We start from the raw sequence: 20,155 nt of genomic DNA, 5'->3' as shown, positions 1-20,155 counted from the left end.
AGAGTGAGAGCGGTTTGTGTACAGTCCGACTGAAGAGTGAAAAGTCACTGCCACAAGATCGGCATGCAGTCAATAAAGCCAGACAAGAAGAATGATTATGACATGCGGCTCTATCTGCTGGTTTTTTATTCAAACTGGTTTTCAACGCTTATTCTCACAAAGCATCTGCACACCTGCCTCTGCCTCTGTGCTGTGTTTGTGTGGCTGCTTTCGTATGTCAGTGCATGGTGAGTGCGTTCACTGCCTTGTCACCACTTCCCCACCTTTTTCAGAATGTTTTCTTGGAGTTGGATAATTCTTTGAATTTGCGATTTTCTAACATCAAGACTTTTTGCAATCGCGATGCCAGTTTCTCCCTTTTTGTGTCTGTTCACAACATTCACTCGATTCTCGAGAGTTAAATATTTTCTTTTCTTTGTAGACGCCATGTCGATCTCCACTGCTCTTCTGTCCAAAGACTGTCTATTCTGACTGAATTGAACGGTGTGTGTTGGTCACGTGAGTTTGTTTTCTCGATGATTGGTTTGTGATGTTTACTCAGCCCACCCAACATCACACCTCTCAGCGGTTAATTAGTGCCTTTGCTTACGCAAGACGGTTATAACTGGTTATAACCGGTTTGTCAGTGATGCGTTACGCTGACTGAGTCTTGGCTTTGTCTGACAAAGTCGTTACACAAGCTGTTAGGTCGGTCCTTAGACGTTAGAGCGGGGTGGTCGCTACACTGGTGACAACTATATAAGGAAACACATCGGTTAAAAAAAAAAGGGTCGTTGTGGCGGGGTAGTCCTTAGAGAGGGGGGTCGTTGTGAGGGGTTCTACTGTATATGTATTCATTTCTCCGTTCAAAGCCAAACCAAAACGAACACACAACAACAAATCCTTGTTTAAGAATGATTCAAGCTGTACTGCAGATGAAATCTATACCATTGACGGTACAGTCAAATGACAGCTTCAAATGAAAATTGTAGCACCTGTGGTCCATGTGGACGCTGTATCTGCATCCATTCGCGATGAGAATGATTCCAAGATTCCACTCACAGGTAGATTGTATTCTGAAAAACTCTCTCATTCACTGTTTTACATTACAGAACTTCAAAGTTTGTCCACGACGCACCGATTTGTTCACTTTCTGATACATGTATTATCCAAAACCAATCCTAAAGTAGTCACGAGTCCACAAATCCTGCCTTTAAAAATTATACATTCCTGTAGTCCTTACACCAGAATCGCACTGATCCCGGCAAACCACCAGGCAAGCATGCCATACACCCAACCATTTACAATCAAACCATGTCAAACAAACACTGGGTTCAACAATAAATGCAGTCCCTGTTCTACTTGTGATAGATTCCTCAATTGCAGGTTTGTCTTATAAACAATGGTGCAAGTCTGTGTATCATTTGCGGGGAAAAGCAGCCCTACCTAACATGAATGTCAGCATCTGTTAGGTTAAGATATAACACACTATTCTGAGCAAATACTAGAAGACGCTGCATTACGGTTTATGTGACAAGCTAAATTTACCCAATACAACACCAATCATTCCAGAAACTATGCATGTTTTGTGTTCACATGAAGAAGAAAAAATAATCACAAAAATAACAACAAATGAGCAGCCTTCAAAGCACGACATCTTGTGCAGTCCGTCTGAATACAAAGACATACAACCATTTGTGAAAGCCGTCAGTCTGCTTGACTTTCCACGTGTCTATAAGCTATCACCAGTCTGATGAACCCAATGCAACTCCATGCCTAGACCCACAGAATCCACACGGCATCACAAAAACAGTACAACATGAACAAGCATAAGACAATTCCTGTGTCTGCCCAGATGTCTTGTAAATAAAACCTTAACATTGGAGTGTCTGTAAATGCTAAAAGTCAAACTGCTGCAATTATCTGTGTGACGAGACTATCATCTGTGTGACGAGACTATCATCTGTGTGTACATGCTTCGTAATACTTCCTCACATTCCACAATCATTCACAACAGAACAACAAGAGAAATGAAAAATGGAACACAAAGAATATCGTCCTGCTCTGATCTTAAAAACCAAGCCTTAAAAAATTCCTGCACAAATCTGGACACAAGTCCACATACCACTGTGCTTTACAACACAAGGCCACACAAAACCTGCTCTCTACAATATATGTGTATTCCTCGGCGGAGCATGTCCTTTCAGGCACTGTCTTCTTTGTGCGAGTGGCAGTCAAGGAACACTTGACCAGACAAACCGAGGCACATGGCTGACAACAGCGTGTCTTTTCCTGGCTGGAGCGATACAACATAACTCAGCCTGAAGCTGACATCACTGTTTCTCACGATGGCAAACCCAAAGTCTGGCAGTGACATATGTCATCACCTCGTCTGACACAAGTCCAAAACACAGATGAACTTTTCTCTAACCGTTACTTTCAATATTCTTCAGAAGATCCAAAGCCAATTGAAGACTATCTTGAACAGCTTGGAGAACAATCCTTAAACCAACAGTAACTGTCCATAAACCAGTGTTCTGTTTATTCAGCAGATTCTGACTTCACCTGGGCGTATGCAATCTCTTCTTTGATCCGCTTGGAGTTAGGATCTGCATCCCCGTCATTCTCTATCATCCGCTTCATGCCTGCTGCCAATCCTTGTGCCAACTGTAACAATACAAAACACATTTTAAACAACTGTGTTTGCCACAAGTCAAGAGTTTACAGGGTAATATTTCTGCGCACACATACATCGCATTCAACATTACTTCCACAGACATGTGAACATCTGAGGGTTATTGCTCACAATACATGTCAACATCTGAGGGTTATTGCTCACAATACATGTCAACATGTGAGGGTTATTGCTCACAATACATGTCAACATCTGAGGGTTATTGCTCACAATACATGTCAACATGTGAGGGTTATTGCTCACAATACATGTCAACATCTGAGGGTTATTGCTCACAATACATGTCAACATGTGAGGGTTATTGCTCACAATACATGTCAACATCTGAGGGTTATTGCACACAATACATGTCAACATGTGAGGGTTATTGCTCACAATACATGTCAACATCTGAGGGTTATTGCTCACAATGACTTCACAGGAATGATTTAACTTCTAGTTAACAATTTACTCACAAATCAACAGACAAAACATTCAAGAAGACATACAAGCATCACATCTGCATAATTATGGCCACTCAAAAGCAGCTGACAATTTCTTTTACCAAGCCTACACAACATGCTATCAACACTCCCACAAACACATCATCTGAATATGCCCTTTCTATGAACAGAAAAGTAAGAAGTATGCTGCAGCTTACGACAAAAATCAGCAATTGTGCACTTCTTATTCTTTCAATTCAGTTCTTTCAATTCTCTGACACAAAACCTGAAAACTGCATCCAACACACACTGCCAGCAGAAAGACTTACCAGATGTTGCGCAGGCTTCCTATCCCCAGCATCCCCGCATCCATCCAACGCAGCACGACTCATCTCCAGCTGCTGATGGTGAAGGATCTGCTGCTGCTGTTGCTGCAAGGTGTGCTGGCTCTGCAGTGGGAGCTGTTGGGTGAGCACAGCCCCGCCCAGGCTGACTGGCTGCAGGAGCTGCACGCCTTGCTGGTTGGTCACCAGGGTCACCGGCTGACCAGCTGCCAGATTCATCCCGCTAAGGGTTCCTGCATCACCGCTGCCCTGCCCAGGGGGCGCCACGAACGTGCGGACCAGAGTGGCTGTGGCCGGAGCATTGTTGCGGGCAGAGATCTGACCTTGCGACACTGAGGCCATCAACGAGGCCATCTTCTGAGATGCCGCTCCTCCGCTCAGTGCGACTACACCTGGGAAACAGATCTTTTGTTTTATTTCCTGGTCCCAGAAACACAACGTAACTTTTTCCAAGACAAAGTGTGATTACTTGCGGCTCATGTTCAGAACATGAGTGCACTCTTGGAAACTTAACAACACACAACTGTTACATTTCAATACAGATGGACTGTCTTTGGTTTTTTTAATAAACAATTAAAAAGAATCCTGAACAGTACAGTGAAACCCCCCTTTTAAGACTCCCTCCTTTTTAAGACCTTGCTTGTTCTCATTTTCTGTTCATAACCTCTGTAAATTTAACCCTGTTTTAAGACTCCCTCCTTTTTAAGACCTTGCTTGTTCTCATTTTCTGTTCATAACCTCTGTAAATTTAACCCTGTTTTAAGACTCCCTCCTTTTTAAGACCTTGCTTGTTCTCATTTTCTGTTCATAACCTCTGTAAATTTAACCCTGTTTTAAGACTCTCTCCTTTATAAGACCTTGCTTGTTCTCATTTTTTGTTCATAACCTCTGTAAATTTAACCCTGTTTTAAGACTCCCTCCTTTATAAGACCTTGCTTGTTCTCATTTTCTGTTCATAACCTCTGTAAATTTAACCCTGTTTTAAGACTCCCTCCTTTTTAAGACCTTGCTTGTTCTCATTTTCTGTTCATAACCTCTGTAAATTTAACCCTGTTTTAAGACTCCCTCCTTTTTAAGACCTTGCTTGTTCTCATTTTCTGTTCATAACCTCTGTAAATTTAACCCTGTTTTAAGACTCCCTCCTTTATAAGACCTTGCTTGTTCTCATTTTCTGTTCATAACCTCTGTAAATTTAACCCTGTTTTAAGACTCCCTCCTTTATAAGACCTTGCTTGTTCTCATTTTCTGTTCATAACCTCTGTAAATTTAACCCTGTTTTAAGACTCCCTCCTTTATAAGACCTTGCTTGTTCTCATTTTCTGTTCATAACCTCTGTAAATTTAACCCTGTTTTAAGACTTCCTTCTTAAGACCTTGCTTGTTCAGACTTTCTGTTCATAACCTCTGTAAATTTAACCCTGTTTTAAGACTCCCTCCTTTTTAAGACCTTGCTTGTTCAGACTTTCTGTTCATAACCTCTGTAAATTTAACCCTGTTTTAAGACTCCCTCCTTTTTAAGACCTTGCTTGTTCAGACTTTCTGTTCATAACCTCTGTAAATCTAACCCTGTTTTAAGACTCCCTCCTTTTCAAGACCTGATTTTCTCAGATTTGTTTATGTCTTAAAAGGGGGTTTCCACTGTACACAGTGACCCAAAATAAAGAGTACCCACACAAAACGTCATAAATTGAACAAATATAAAGCAATCTTCATAACATTTATTTACACACACAAGTAGCCTCTGCATAATTTGCACAGAAAATTTTAGCGTTCTATCTTGTCTTTCAGGAAAGTTATGCTCATTCTACGGAACATGCTCCAAATGGCCTCCCCCGGATTTAAATCCCCCAGATTTCTATCTTTGGGGGTTCCTGAAAGACAACGTCTACAGGAACAACCCATAGACAATCACAGAACTCAAGAGAGCCATCAAAACAACCATTCGCGGAATCTTTGCAACATGAGTGTGTGCGGGTGATTGATAACTTTGCGCGGCGAGTTCAAGTTTGCCTGCAGCGGCGCGGAGGCCATTTGGAGCATGTTCTGTAGAATGAGCATAACTTTCCCGAAAGACAAGCTAGAACGCTAACATTTTCTGTGCAAATTATGCAGAGGCTACTTGTGTCTGTAAATAAATTTTATGAAGATTGCTTTATATTTGTTCAATTTATGACGTTTTGTGTGGGTACTCTTTATTTTGGGTCACCGTGTACATGCATCAAATTTAAACCCACAAAAGCCAAAGGCCACATGCACAGGCCTAATGGTTTACCTTGAACAGCATCTGAGATGTCTTTCTTGATTTCTATGTGTGTTCCATTGGTAATTTTGGCGGTGGCAGCAGGTCCGTTCAACACCTGTGCATACTGCTTTGGCTGGCCGACAACCGTGGGTAGCTGATGAAGGGCAGCATTGTGCAAGCTTGATGTTGTCATGGTGATTGGTGACATAACACGGGAACCTGCAGACAAGGTAATAATTAACATGAAGCAATGCAGATACAAATAAGCCAAACAGTACCTTCCCAGCAATTTTTTTTATCAAGACCTCAAACATCAAACAGATGTGCAATGTTCTCTATAAGGACCATGTCCACGGGTTAGTTTACAGATAGTTTCTAGTGATTTAAGAATAACAAAATTAAACAAGAAGGGCAAAGCCCATACAACTCACATGCTTGACCTTGACCTTTACATGACCTTGACCTTCAGGGTCAAGGTCAAATAACTAAACCTAGCAATGACATCATACACTAAGAACTGCTTTACACATTTTTCCTACCAAAATACATGTGACCTTGACCCAAGGTCAAGGTCATCCAACACAAAGCTGTTAATTCAAGACATAGGAAGTACAATGGTGCTTATTGGCTCTTTCTACCATGAGATATGGTCACTTTTAGTGGTTCACTACCTTATTTTGGTCACATTTCATAAGGGTCAAAGTGACCTTGACCTTGATCATATGTGACCAAATGTGTCTCATGATGAAAGCATAACATGTGCCCCACATAATTGTTAAGTTTGAAACAGTTATCTTCCATAGTTCAGGGTCAAGGTCACTTCAAAATATGTATACAATCCAACTTTGAAGAGCTCCTGTGACCTTGACCTTGAAGCAAGGTAAACCAAACTGGTATCAAAAGATGGGGCTTACTTTGCCCTATATATCATATATAGGTGAGGTATTGAATCTCAAAAACTTCAGAGAAAATGTGAAAAATGTGAAAAATAGCTGTTTTTAGGCAACATTTATGGCCCCTGCGACCTTGACCTTGAAGCAAGGTCAAGATGCTATGTATGTTTTTTGGGGCCTTGTCATCATACACCATCTTGCCAAATTTGGTACTGATAGACTGAATAGTGTCCAAGAAATATCCAACGTTAAAGTTTTCCGGACGGACGTCCGGACGGACGGACGGACGACTCGGGTGAGTACATAGACTCACTTTTGCTTCGCATGTGAGTCAAAAATAGAAAATTATACAGTACTCACTGAACCTTAACTACAACTACAACACACATCCCATGGGTAAGTGCCAACAGGATGATAAATAACAAAACTAAAAAGACTTTCCTGACCACATCCCTCTGAAATTTGAATTCAGAAGTTCACAGAGTGTAGGGATATGAAATGTCTGACCACGTTATGCAAATGAACAGCTTACCTGCTGAGTGATACTAGTGCTACAAGCCATCAGCTAGATTTCAAGCCATTCAAACCATCATGGCATTGGGAATCACTCCTTTAAATCACGAGATTGTGTGTCCAATTTCAGATAAAACAGCCTTCAACTTACCTGAGGGAGAGCCAGGCGCTGACTGTGAGTAACGAAGCTCCGCCAGTGTAGGGATAATGGCAGTTTGTGCCATGATTGTTTGACCCCCGACCTCCATCTCGGCAGAGGCCTCTGGGATAGGACTGCCCTCTCTGGACATGCTGTCTGGCGTCATTGTACCCATCACGTGACTGGGAGAGCTGGGTGCAGATCTGCCACAACAAAGAATAACAAGTCGCGTAAGGCGAAATTACTACATTTAGTCAAGCTGTGGAACTCACAGAATGAAACTGAACGCACTGCATTTTTTCACAATGACCATAGTCCGCCGCTAGTGCAAAAGGCAGTGAAAGTGACGAGCCTGTACATGTTTAGCGCGGTAGCGGTTGCGCTGCATAGCACGCTTTACTGTACCTCTCTTCGTTTTAACTTTCTGAGCGTGTTTTTAATCCAAACATATCATATCTATATGTTTTTGGAATCAGGAACTGACAAAGAATAAGATAAAATTGTTTTTAAAACGATTTCGGAAATTTAATTTTAATCATAATTTTTATATTTTTAATTTTCAGAGCTTGTTTTTAATCCGAATATAACATATTTATATGTTTTTGTAATCAGAACATGATGAAGAATAAAATAAAAGTAATTTTGGATCGTTTTATAAAAAAATAATTTTAATTACAATTTTCAGATTTTTAATGACCAAAGTCATTAATTAATTTTTAAGCCTACATGCTCAAATGCAATACCAAAGTCCGCCCTTCGTCGAAGATTGCTTGGCCAAAATTTCAATCAATTTGATTGAAAAATGAAGGTGTGACAGTGCCGCCTCAACTTTTACAAAAAGCCGGATATGACGTCATAAGACTTTTTTTTTTTTTATCAAAATAATGGAGAAAAAAACCTCGGGGGATATCATACCCAGGAACTCTCATGTAAAATTTCATAAAGATCGGTCCAGTAGTTTACTCTGAATCGCTCTACACACACACACGCACAGACACACACCACGACCCTCGTCTCGATTCCCCCCTCTATGTTAAAACATTTAGTCATAACTTGACTAAATGTAAAAAGGTGGGAACTTTACAATGGGTGTAAATTTACAGAGGTTATGAATAGGAAATCTGAGAAAACAGGATCTTAATAGGGAGGGAGTCTTACATTGGGGGGTCCTAAAAAAGGGGTTCCACTGTGATGCAGCCATTACCTGGCACAAATGTCACCTGGACAGACAACAGTGGAGCAATCTAACCTAAACAATGTGTGAAGATCACCAAGGATTAAACCAACTTAAGTTTCAAAAACATTCATATCATAAAAGAAAACATTGACAGCATGGCTGATGTCATCATCCACATTCAGCTGACTGAGCTTACAGTTATAGTAAGAAGTTGTATCCTGTTCAACTCCAGCTTATATCCATCAACATGGGGCTAATGTCATGATTTTCCACCTATTTTCCCCTTACATTCAGATGGTGCAGTTATAGTGCACAGAGCAATGATTGTGCACTGTATAAATAACCCGCAAGCTACGGTAAATCAAGACACTGTTTCTTAGTCTAGTTTTCTAGCATGCACTGTCTGCAAGACTGATCACACCTGCAAAGAATTATCTTACAATCTGCACACAAAAATGTCTCAAAAGCCCAGCATCTCCTTCCACATACAATGACAGCCAGGGGACCACCTAGTCAATAAACATGGGTACATGTGTGGTCCAAAAGCTTTCCTGGACTCTTGCTTCAGACCTACATTTTGTGTGTGCACACTACTGTCAAAACACCAATCAAACAGCTATAATACCTGGACTCTTGCTTCAGACCTACATTTTGTGTGTGCACACTACTGTCAAAACACCAATCAAACAGCTATAATACCTGGACTCTTGCTTCAGACCTACATTTTGTGTGTGCACACTACTGTCAAAACACCAATCAAACAGCTATAATACCTGGACTCTTGCTTCAGACCTACATTTTGTGTGTGCACACTACTGTCAAAACACCAATCAAACAGCTATAATACCTGGAGGACAGTGCACCACCAAATGGCGCTCTGAAGCAGGGAACTCCTCTCTGTCGACGCCTGCGGAAGGCTTGTGCTGTCAGTTTGGCCTCGGACGCTGGGTCGATCCTCCAGAATGACCCTTTACCAGGCTCTTCCTGAGAACGAGGCACTTTGACAAAATACCGGTTCAGGGACAAGTTGTGCCGAATGGAATTCTGAAACACAGGAAAAAAATTCATTCCAGTTCAAGCATGACAGAGCAAAGTTAATAAAAAGATGAAAATTTACATTAGCAGAATATTCTTGATCTCACACAATAACCAAACACTGGCATGGCATGACAGACAATGTGACAAAAATTTTAATAGGCATACTGCAATATCACACACAAAATTAAAAGTGATAACTGTTTGACTTCCATTGATGCAATACATGTATTGAACACAAGATGAATACCCACTTCGCCGGGTAGCCGGCTTCGCCGGGAAGAAGTAAAGCCGAATTCCCGGCTTCGCCGGGGACCCGGCTTTGCCGAAGGAAGGGAGATAAACGCGCAAAACACTGGAGAAGATAAGGAAGAGTAATACCCGGCTTTGCCGGGATGAAAGCGTTGTGGACAGTGACCTCCTAAAAATAGTAACGGGAATATGGATTGAGCGTTGTGGACAGTGACCTTCTAAAAATAGTAACGGGAATATGGATTGACGCCACACGAAGGAAGGGAGATAAACGCAAAACACTGGAGAAGATAAGGAAGAGTTACTGGGAATGGATCTGGGAAGATGAACAGAAAAACCAAAATCGGTTCAGCGCTGCACGCTAAGAGCACGTGTTGAAAATTCTCATCGACCAGCTAGGTTGTGTCCGGGGTCTACCTGAATATGCCCACCAAATTTCAAGCAGATCCATCGAGAACTTTGGCACTGCATCGCGAACACACACACACAAGTCGTATATGATATAGATACAGATAAGTTCAAAATGCAAGCCTACATTTTTTCTTTTCGGTTTCAGTCAACCACATTTGTTCTGACATCTTACAGACATGTTATACCCAACTGTTAAAGCCTATGCTGACAGCCTTAAAAGTAGGGAAAGATTCAAACAAGCCTACATCGCTAGCATGAGAGTACCAACCTGCCATCCTTTGTCTGCTGTGCGATAGTAGGGGTAATTTTTGGTGATGTATGCGTAAATGCCAGCCAGCGTCAACTGTTTGTCGCCCGCTGAAGTGATTGCCTGAACGATGAGTTGTGCGTATGAATATGGAGGTTTTGAGTCGTCTTTAGGCACCCCATCATCCCCAACAGGTGCTGACTCCTTTTCTTCACGCGGATGTGCGGCTGCGTACTCAGCAACAGTGCGGAGATCAGGCATCATTGCCAACCTGTGACTGCCAGTGCCAGCTCTGGGACTGGTAGGGCAGGAGTTGGCAGCACTGATAAAAAGATCAAAATATGACTTGTTATTGATAAAACCACTCTCTCTTTTCATGCCTGGATATGGAAAACGTCACTGCATCAAGAAATAGCAATTACAAAAAAAGACTATTATTACATCAGTATACGCACACACAAGTACACATGCACATACTGCAAACTTTGATTGTCAAATATGGCCTTACACTGAACAATTGACTGTTCCTCAAGTCCATAATCGTAGGGATCCGTGGAATAGTATCAGCAATATCTACTATCTTTCACATCACACCTGTCATACCTCGATTTCCAACTACCTAGTAAAGCATGTCCCAAACGGACAGCTCTACACTGATTTCACTTCCAGCCCAAACTTGAAACTGATCTGCATGGCATTTTGATTGTTCATGGCTTTGGACACTATACATTTATTCTAACATAAACTTCACCTTGCCAAAATTGAAAAGAAGAAAGGCAGAAAGCAAGCATTTATTTCTTTTGTGCTCATTTCTTCTCCATCTACTCCAAAATGCCTCAAAGAGAGAAAAGTAAAGGTACAGCCAAACTCCCCTTTAAGACTCCCTCCCTTTTAAGAGTAAGACACTGTTTTCTCCGATTTTCTGTTCAAACAACAACAAACCTGATGGTGCCGGTGGGTGAGATGCAAGGACTTCTGGCTACGCGCTCTGAGGGTTCTGGGATGTTGATTTTGAGGGGCGGGGGGAGTTTCCTCTTTGGGGAGGGGATGGCAGGTAGTTGAACCATTTGCGGGGTTGTGTCCTCCACCAGCGAGGAGAAATGCAGCTTGATGGTAGTGCTAGGGAATCGCAGGACACATCTGAAAGGGGAAAAAATAACATCAGAATCAACTAGAATATTCTGTGCGGCTAGTGCTAACATTTTTACACATTTACTTTTGAGCTACCAATCAACTTCCAAATCAAATTTAATATTAGCTATATCAAACACAGTTATACTTTCATCAGTCCTGTTAGGGTACACCTGTGAGACGCTGGCTAATTCTACATTCCATGCTAGATGTATTGCATAATAGTTTTAATACCTATTCACGAAACAGCTGATATTGATACAATATGTGTGTAGTACAACAGTACATTACATATCTTAAAAGCCTCTGTGTGTGTTTGTGTGTTCATCGAGTGTCTTTGTGTGTGTCTGCATCAAGTGTGAAATATCATTATATAAAACTAGCAGTCAGGCCCGGCTTCGCCCGGGTGTTTCTGCTCTCCCCTCTCTCAGAAACCTCTCGAATCTTATTCCAATGTGGATAAGAATAATGACAGTGTGAGCTCATACATTTGGATGTATAGGCAAGGCAAGTTTCTATTTGGTTCAACGTGTTCTTCGTGATTTGTTTACCCCTTCTCACACCCACTGTAGTTACCGTCTGATCAAAGCACGCATACCTCATGAGTGAGCGCATCACACCTTTTTGAACAGGGGAGAGAAATCTGTAAATTCTCGTGATCTTTCACTGAGGCGATCGTTTCGTAAACATTATTCGCGATGATCTGGAAGGCAGGGAGGGGAGCAGGGGGCAGGGTTAGTGTGTGTGTGTGTGTGTGGGGGGGGGGGGCGGCGGGATGATAGCGGGCGGGGGGTAACCCTTGAGAATGACACGGTATACTGGTTTGATGAAAGTTACCTCCCTTCCGTGGGTGACAAAGCATGACTTACCTCCCTTGCACTATATAGACTGTATTGATAGATGGGGGAGGGTAATTATCCGAGGAAGGAAACAATGTCTGGAGAAACTAAAACCCAGGTGCACATTTGTGGGTCCAGGGCAGTGTGCATGCAAAATATCTTGTGCTTATCTTTTGCCATCTCTGAGCTTTGGCTATCACAGACAGACAGACACACACACACACACACAGACAGACAGACACTCTCTTTTATTTATATGTATAGATAGATTAACAGACTGTACAAGTTCTGATGTGTATATTGTATGTCTGGACATAATGTGATGCTTGGGTGGGCATTAACATGACCATCAAATGTGTGCTGTGCAATATGAAACATGTAGGAAAAACCGACATGCTTGCATTGTTCAACCGGGACTGTGTCAGTGTGTGTATCACAGATTGTTTTCATTCTGAACCAGATTAATCATTCAAACACAAAGAATGATAATTATTAAAATAATAAAACACATTACTTTCTCACTTTAAAAGTCACAATCAATACATTGAGTCAGCCACTGAACAGAGTTCTGACTCAGCTTTGAATGCTGAAAAAAGTGCAGTTTCACTTTCACATTCAAAACAACTGCTGTATGTCCTAACATTTGAACTTTAATTACCGAAACACCACCTCAACATGCATAAACGTCATTTATAACACAAAAAACAGTAGTCTCACATTTCTCTATGCCAGCACCAGTTGCCATAACAGTTGAAACTGAAAGAGTGAACCCCTTACCTGTTAGTGTTAGTACTGTAACCACTATTTTCTACAGACTTTCCAGTCATGTTTAGCACATAATTTGTGTTCCATGGAAAGGGTCCACCATTCCCCATTTCAGGAATTATTAACCTCATACATGTATTTTTAGATGCTGATTCAGTATGTATGGCCTACACAACAAATTGAATAGCAAACAGGGTTCCACACAACCCCAAAAGTCAAGGCTATTCACTCTTTCAGGAAAAAAGTAAAGGGTTTTTATACCCCTTCCAGATTTTTCACAGGGTATGAGTGACAATCGGTGTATCCATGAAATGTCATTTTTTTCCCATATGACTGCCTGTCTGGTACTGGTAGTTATCACCTTTGCCATTTTGACGTTGTGACAATACATGTATATCATAGTGTATCAATGCATTTAAGTCTTTTTTTCTTTCTTTTTTACTTCAATGGATACCTCTTTTTCTATTATGTCGCGAGTTTTCGTGTAATTTTCTTTGGATTGTAAAATTAAAATGATGAACTGTCTGAATTGATGAATGTTTCTTTGAAAGTTTACTCAGCTGTGCTTACATTCATTCAATTTCAAGAACACAATCACAAATACTGCAGCAAAAAGAGAAACAAAGAATTACAGAATGAAACCAACTGTATTAACTTCAAAAACCAGCATCATCATTATGACTTGTGATTAAATCAGTAAACAGCACAACTGACTAGAATAGACTGTCTTTGCACCTACTTCAATAAACCATCATCATCGCCATCGGGTATTATTTTGTTCTTTCGTTTTGCGAGGCATTTTTTTGAGCAGGCGACAGCACCGGATAGGCTAAAGCGAACAGTGCCATCGAGATGATCAGTTTTAAAGATATCGCGCAGTTTGAGGACTAGGGAGGCAACCTCTGCTTCACGGCGTGTCAGTTTCGACAGAGGAGTGGCACGAACACGGCGTGTACTTTAGTGGTCTCCGTAGAGCAGGCGGCCTGCGTGCTGTTGCTTGTAAACTAGCAAAGGCTATACATATATACCCTTTCAGCGTTTGACTCGTACGTTTTTTTTACCTCTTTGGAAGAAAACAGTTACGTATTTATACCTCTTCAGAGAGCATCTCGTACGTGATTTGGAGGGTCAAAGGGTATTATACCCTTAATTCTACGTGATGTGGAACCCTGGCAAAGATATACATGTGCTGTCTGCAATATGTTGACAAACAAAATAAGGAAAATCAAAAGCCCACACACATTTTGCTTGAGCTTCACTTCCTGTTCGTGTTTTTTAGTATGACAAACTAACTTCTCCAATAGCTAAAATCATCTTTAACTTAGATTAAGCATCTATGGGTATGGCATCTGAAAATTTAATATTAAAACAAAGTGTTGCAATGAGCGCCACCCCCTAAGACATGTAATGATGTATGCAACCCATATTTTGTGTCCCCAGCAATAATTGACGCTATTTGTTGTCAAAACCAGCATTTGAATTTTTATTCTGAATGCACCACTGATTTTTTTAGTCTTAGTCTCACCAATAGTAACAAGAAGAGCAAACGCTCGATCGAGTCACTTTCGCAGTTCTGAATATTATATGAGGCATCAGATGGACAGGAAGAAATTGCTATTCACAACACAATGAGTCACGTTCACATAAAATTTGAGCCCGGTCACTTTTATAGTTTCCGAGAAAAGCCCAACGTTAGGCAAAAAAAAAAAATTGTCTGTTTAGGGTAACCCGACCGACCCTATCGATTTGGCGCCGACCCAAAAACTTTTTTTTGATTTCAAAAAAAAAAAAAGAAAAAAAAAGAGGTAAAAATGCTAAAAAGAGACATTTGGCGTTTCTTTCTCTCCCTTTCTCTCTGTTTTATTTATACGTTAGTTTTGAAACATGTATTCATCAAATATAAGAAGTGAATGTTCAGCCAACATAGCATTTACACAAAAAAAAAAATAAAAAAATAAAAAAAATTTACCTACCTACCGACCCTACTTTTTTTGGTCATGTTACCCTAAACAGACAATTTTTTTTTTTGGCCTTAAGTTGTGTGTTGCCGAACAGAAAAGGCTAGTTATCTCCCTTGTTTTTCTGATAACGTTCGTAAAAGGCTACAGATGTAAATACTTTGATGTAAAGAATAATCCTACAAAGTTTCAATCACATCCGATGAACTTTGTCAAAGATATAAAATGTCTAATTTTTCCTTTGACGCTGACCTGTGACCTTGAAAAAGGTCAAAGGTCAACGAAACCATCGTTAAAGTGTAGAGGTCATTGGAGGTCACGACTAAACAAAATATGAGCCCGATCGCTTTGATAGTTTCCGAGAAAAGTCCAACGTTAAGGTGGTGTCTACGGACGGCCGGCCGGACGGCCGGCCGGACAGACTAACACTGACCGATTACATAGAGTCACTTTTTCTCAAGTGACTCAATAATAAAAAAAAAACTAATAACATTAGGTTGTCTGATAGTGATAGTGATAACATTTTATCATATTTGGCCATCATGATTGTTATAACAATAAATGGGGCAACTGTCAGTAAACTTTCTCCTTTTTGGCTCACGTAAGTGTAGCCTATGCGATGATAAACTTTGTCTGTCTGTGCGTGCGTGCGTGCGTGCGTATGTATGTATGTGTGTATGTCTGTGGTAGAAACTTTAACATTTCCGAGTCTATGGATTACGTCAGTCTCGGTCAAAAGTGTTCGACGTGTGTGATAGAAACTATTTGAAGACGTCACATTATGACGTAAGAGGGTTAGACGTCACGCAAAGGAATTACTGAAAGTCTCGGTCATTGTTATTGTGAGCGGGCCGAGACTTCTTGGCAGATCCAGGGTCTCGCTTTCTTGCATAGTTTCACCTATGCTTACTGTGTGTGTGTGTGTGTGTGTGTGTGTGTGTGTGTGTGTGTGTGTGTGTGTGTGTGTGTGTGTGTGTGTGTATGTGTGACGGAGTGATTGAGTTTGTGTTACTGTTTGTCGATTTCTTACGTGAGCCTTGAAGGCTTCGCCTCTTGTCTTACTCTTTCTAATACTATCCTTTTGTAGTAATTTGTAAAGCAATCCTTTTAAATTAGATCAACGTACAAATACAACACTTAAGCATAGTGCTTTTAGTTATGCGCTATAGAAATCTCCTTAATAAATAATCCGCTCTACATACTTAAAATAATCAAAACAGATTTGACAGTAATGATCTCAAACAGTGTCAATTTAACAAAGCACTTTGAAGTAAATAGTAACAGTGCGACTTGACCTAACTTGTTTACAATATTTCGCTTTTAACCCCCCAGGGCTTTCCCCATCATGCATTGGTGTCAACACAAACACTAAACCAAGAACTGATATGAATACATAAATCGAACCACCACATTATCAAATACGTGAAATATCATGGTTTTAAGGTGTAGGAATGCTAGCAGGATTGTGATAGAACAAAACAAAACATCAAGAACAAGAAAAACTTCAGTAATTTGGTCGATAAGTCAAATAACTTGTAAACAATGTGTTTACATAGCCGCCATTTTGAAACGAGCACATGGTAGCAACAATCGATTTCCGGCGGCGAAAAGTATCAAATTTAACATGATAAGTTCTTTGTAGGAAATACGGGCTTCGCAGATACAAACTATATAAGCCAACCTGAATTCAAAATTTGGAATGACAGAACAACACAACCCATAATGCTATCATTTGCACATGCACGTAAAGGCCATGTGCTCGGTACATCAAAACATGCGAAGGGCAACTCACGTTTTTGGAAGCTGAAGCGGTGGTGCTCCTTTCCGTTGAAAAATACCATCAATAAACACACCATTTTTTCCTGTGCACTTCATAAAAAAGTTCCCATGTTCGAAAAATATTTCCAGATGCACACGTGAGATAAAACTTGAGAGACCCATATTCACATCCACATCGCCTTTGCTGCTATTCCGACCGATAGTGATTTTCTGTTGCCTCATCGTGTATTCGATGTCTCTACCTTCCAACCGTGCAATTGCATCTCCTTTGCTTTCTAGGCTCCATTGCACCCTTGATGGACTGGCCGGGGCTGATTTTAGGGCCAACAACGCCAAGGCGTCGTTGTTCGAAGGTTGATTCATCCCTGACATTGCGAGGGCCCACCGCAGCAAAATGGCAGCTCGAGAAAAGGAAAACAAGTTGGCCGGTGTTTACATCGAGCTATGGCCCAGAATGCACCGCGCGGAGTGTCTGCAACAGCGTGCGGTTGTTTGTACAAACGTTTCTGTGACCTATTTCTGTTCGTTGTGCGTACACTCCATTTTCTTGAATGTTTTCGTCCGAAAGAATACTTGCCCTTTTCACGACATTTGTATATGCTACGTTTGCATCTCTGCTGTCATAAAAAATAAAAAATAAATACATTAAATTGATCCAGAAACATCTCATTGTGAATCACCTCAGACATCGATCCAGCCCGTGCACGTCTGGGTTTTCAGGGCACGGCGGCTTGTTCAAGACTGTAAACATTTGTAATGCAAGATAACAAATGACGTGCTGTGCTACTTTTTTTTTATATAATGGAGTAACACAGCGCTACTAATTTCCCTGTCAAGTTGTTGTTTTGCTTTACTGGGCTGACTTGCAACACTGAGAGACGTGCCCGTGTTTTGTCCCGAGCTCTGACTGTCAGTTCATTCATAAGTCATTCGGTCAGTGTGAAACCGGTAGGAAGAAGTTATGCATCATACTTTGATATTTAATTAAAAGTGCATGCATCTACCTAAAATAATACATATTGACCTATTTAGCACCTGAAATAACTCGCTCGCGATGAGACCAGATATATATATGCGGGAGGCACTGTTTGACCTACCCAGGTCACTGGGCTGCATTCACCCACTTGCACTTCACGGGCGCGAGCTCGCACTGTCTGCGGTGTGGTACATGGTATGATGATCACAGGCACCGGGCAGTAAGACTTGCGGGGATGGAGGGAAGGTGTCGGGGGGGGGGGGGGGGGGGCACGAATGTCTGCTGGCCTTCCGAGAGTGTGCCAGTCTTCCTTTGGCTGTACTTTTAGTTGTTATTTGTTTACCAAGTTGTTTAGTTGTTCTATGTTTTAACATAGACTGGGAATCACCAGAGACGAGTGTGGTGTGGTGTGCCGGATGTGGGTGTGGGGGAAGATCGACTGATTCAGAGGAAGCTACTGGACCAATCTTCATGAAACTTTACCACAAAAATTCCAGATGATATCCCAAGATCATTTTTTTGATAAATGACTTTGATGACTGACGTCATGTCCGTTTTGTTGTTGTTGTGGAAGTTGAGGCGGCACTGTCACGCCCTCATGTTTCAAATTGATTGAAGTTTTGATAAAGCAATCTTCGAAGAAGCCCGGACTGTGGGCCGGATTGCATTTTAGCTTGGAAGCTTAAAAATTAAATGATGAGTTTGGTCATTAAAAATCTCAATCCACACGTAGATCTCTGATGTTTATGAGTCAATTGAGCTGGAATTTGGTGTGGACTGATTGGAAGGGGGGTTCTCACAAGGTCGTAGCAATAAAATAGATTCCTACCGTTAGCGAAAGAGGAGATATGAGCTTTACGCGTAATGACTTCAAAATCTTTCAAAATTTCGTGTGGCGTGAAGTTATCATGCTCAGGTTGTGTGTTCAGTTGAACCAAACACTGATTTGACGTCCGACGAATGTACAGTCAGCATCAAGTTTAGTATCCCTTAACAGCTTTTGTCAACTCAGTTTATTCACCAAGCATGGGTGTGCACTGACACTTGTGTGTGTGATTACAAGTTTAGTATCCCTTAACAGCTTTTGTCAACTCAGTTTATTCACCAAGCATGGGTGTGCACTGACACTTGTGTGTGTGATTACAAGTTTAGTATCCCTTAACAGCTTTTGTCAACTCAGTTTATTCACCAAGCATGGGTGTGCACTGACACTTGTGTGTGTGATTACAAGTTTAGTATCCCTTAACAGCTTTTGTCAACTCAGTTTATTCACCAAGCATGGGTGTGCACTGACACTTGTGTGTGTGATTACAAGTTTAGTATCCCTTAACAGCTTTTGTCAACTCAGTTTATTCACCAAGCATGGGTGTGCACTGACACTTGTGTGTGTGATTACAAGTTTAGTATCCCTTAACAGCTTTTGTCAACTCAGTTTATTCACCAAGCATGGGTGTGCACTGACACTTGTGTGTGTGATTACAAGTTTAGTATCCCTTAACAGCTTTTGTCAACTCAGTTTATTCACCAAGCATGGGTGTGCACTGACACTTGTGTGTGTGATTACAAGTTTAGTATCCCTTAACAGCTTTTGTCAACTCAGTTTATTCACCAAGCATGGGTGTGCACTGACACTTGTGTGTGTGATTACAAGTTTAGTATCCCTTAACAGCTTTTGTCAACTCAGTTTATTCACCAAGCATGGGTGTGCACTGACACTTGTGTGTGTGATTACAAGTTTAGTATCCCTTAACAGCTTTTGTCAACTCAGTTTATTCACCAAGCATGGGTGTGCACTGACACTTGTGTGTGTGATTACAAGTTTAGTATCCCTTAACAGCTTTTGTCAACTCAGTTTATTCACCAAGCATGGGTGTGCACTGACACTTGTGTGTGTGATTACAAGTTTAGTATCCCTTAACAGCTTTTGTCAACTCAGTTTATTCACCAAGCATGGGTGTGCACTGACACTTGTGTGTGTGATTACAAGTTTAGTATCCCTTAACAGCTTTTGTCAACTCAGTTTATTCACCAAGCATGGGTGTGCACTGACACTTGTGTGTGTGATTACAAGTTTAGTATCCCTTAACAGCTTTTGTCAACTCAGTTTATTCACCAAGCATGGGTGTGCACTGACACTTGTGTGTGTGATTACAAGTTTAGTATCCCTTAACAGCTTTTGTCAACTCAGTTTATTCACCAAGCATGGGTGTGCACTGACACTTGTGTGTGTGATTACAAGTTTAGTATCCCTTAACAGTATAGTCAACTCAGTTTATTCAGCAAGCATGGGTGTGCACTGACACTTGTGTGTGTGATTACAAGTTTAGTATCCCTTAACAGCTATAGTCAACTCAGTTTA

The 20,155-nt window shown here is 41.1% G+C and overlaps 1 protein-coding gene across 1 annotated transcript; it reads right to left on the bottom strand.

The window, feature by feature from the left end:
- Positions 1-2,031: 2,031 nt before the first annotated feature.
- On the bottom strand, positions 2,032-17,514 carry LOC138960317 (forkhead box protein K1-like). Its single transcript, XM_070332165.1, has 8 exons — positions 16,834-17,514; positions 11,291-11,488; positions 10,370-10,670; positions 9,251-9,447; positions 7,239-7,429; positions 5,712-5,900; positions 3,426-3,832; positions 2,032-2,646 (listed from the first exon to the last, which is right to left on the bottom strand). Exons 1-8 carry the CDS (start codon positions 17,190-17,192, stop codon positions 2,521-2,523), a joined length of 1,968 nt encoding a protein of 655 aa, XP_070188266.1. The 5' UTR covers positions 17,193-17,514; the 3' UTR covers positions 2,032-2,520.
- Positions 17,515-20,155: the final 2,641 nt, after the last annotated feature.

Source organism: Littorina saxatilis, linkage group LG2 (genome assembly GCF_037325665.1).
Source record: "Littorina saxatilis isolate snail1 linkage group LG2, US_GU_Lsax_2.0, whole genome shotgun sequence".
NCBI classification, from domain to species: Eukaryota; Metazoa; Mollusca; class Gastropoda; order Littorinimorpha; family Littorinidae; genus Littorina; species Littorina saxatilis.
The sequence above is the reverse complement of the archived record's forward strand: the minus strand, read 5'-3'. Positions and strand labels throughout refer to the sequence as shown.

What these genes read in the sequence shown, in the direction of transcription:
- LOC138960317 (XM_070332165.1), bottom strand. Translation starts at nt 17,192, where the DNA reads ATGTCAGGGATGAATCAACCTTCGAACAACGACGCCTTGGCGTTGTTG. An exon ending in CCGCTTCAGCTTCCAAAAAC is followed by an intron (nt 11,489 to 16,833) that starts GTGAGTTGCCCT and finishes TTCCCCTTTCAG; the next exon opens with ATGTGTCCTGCGATTCCCTA. An exon ending in GGTGGTGCACTGTCCTCCAG is followed by an intron (nt 7,430 to 9,250) that starts GTATTATAGCTG and finishes TTGTTGTGGCAG; the next exon opens with ATCTGCACCCAGCTCTCCCA.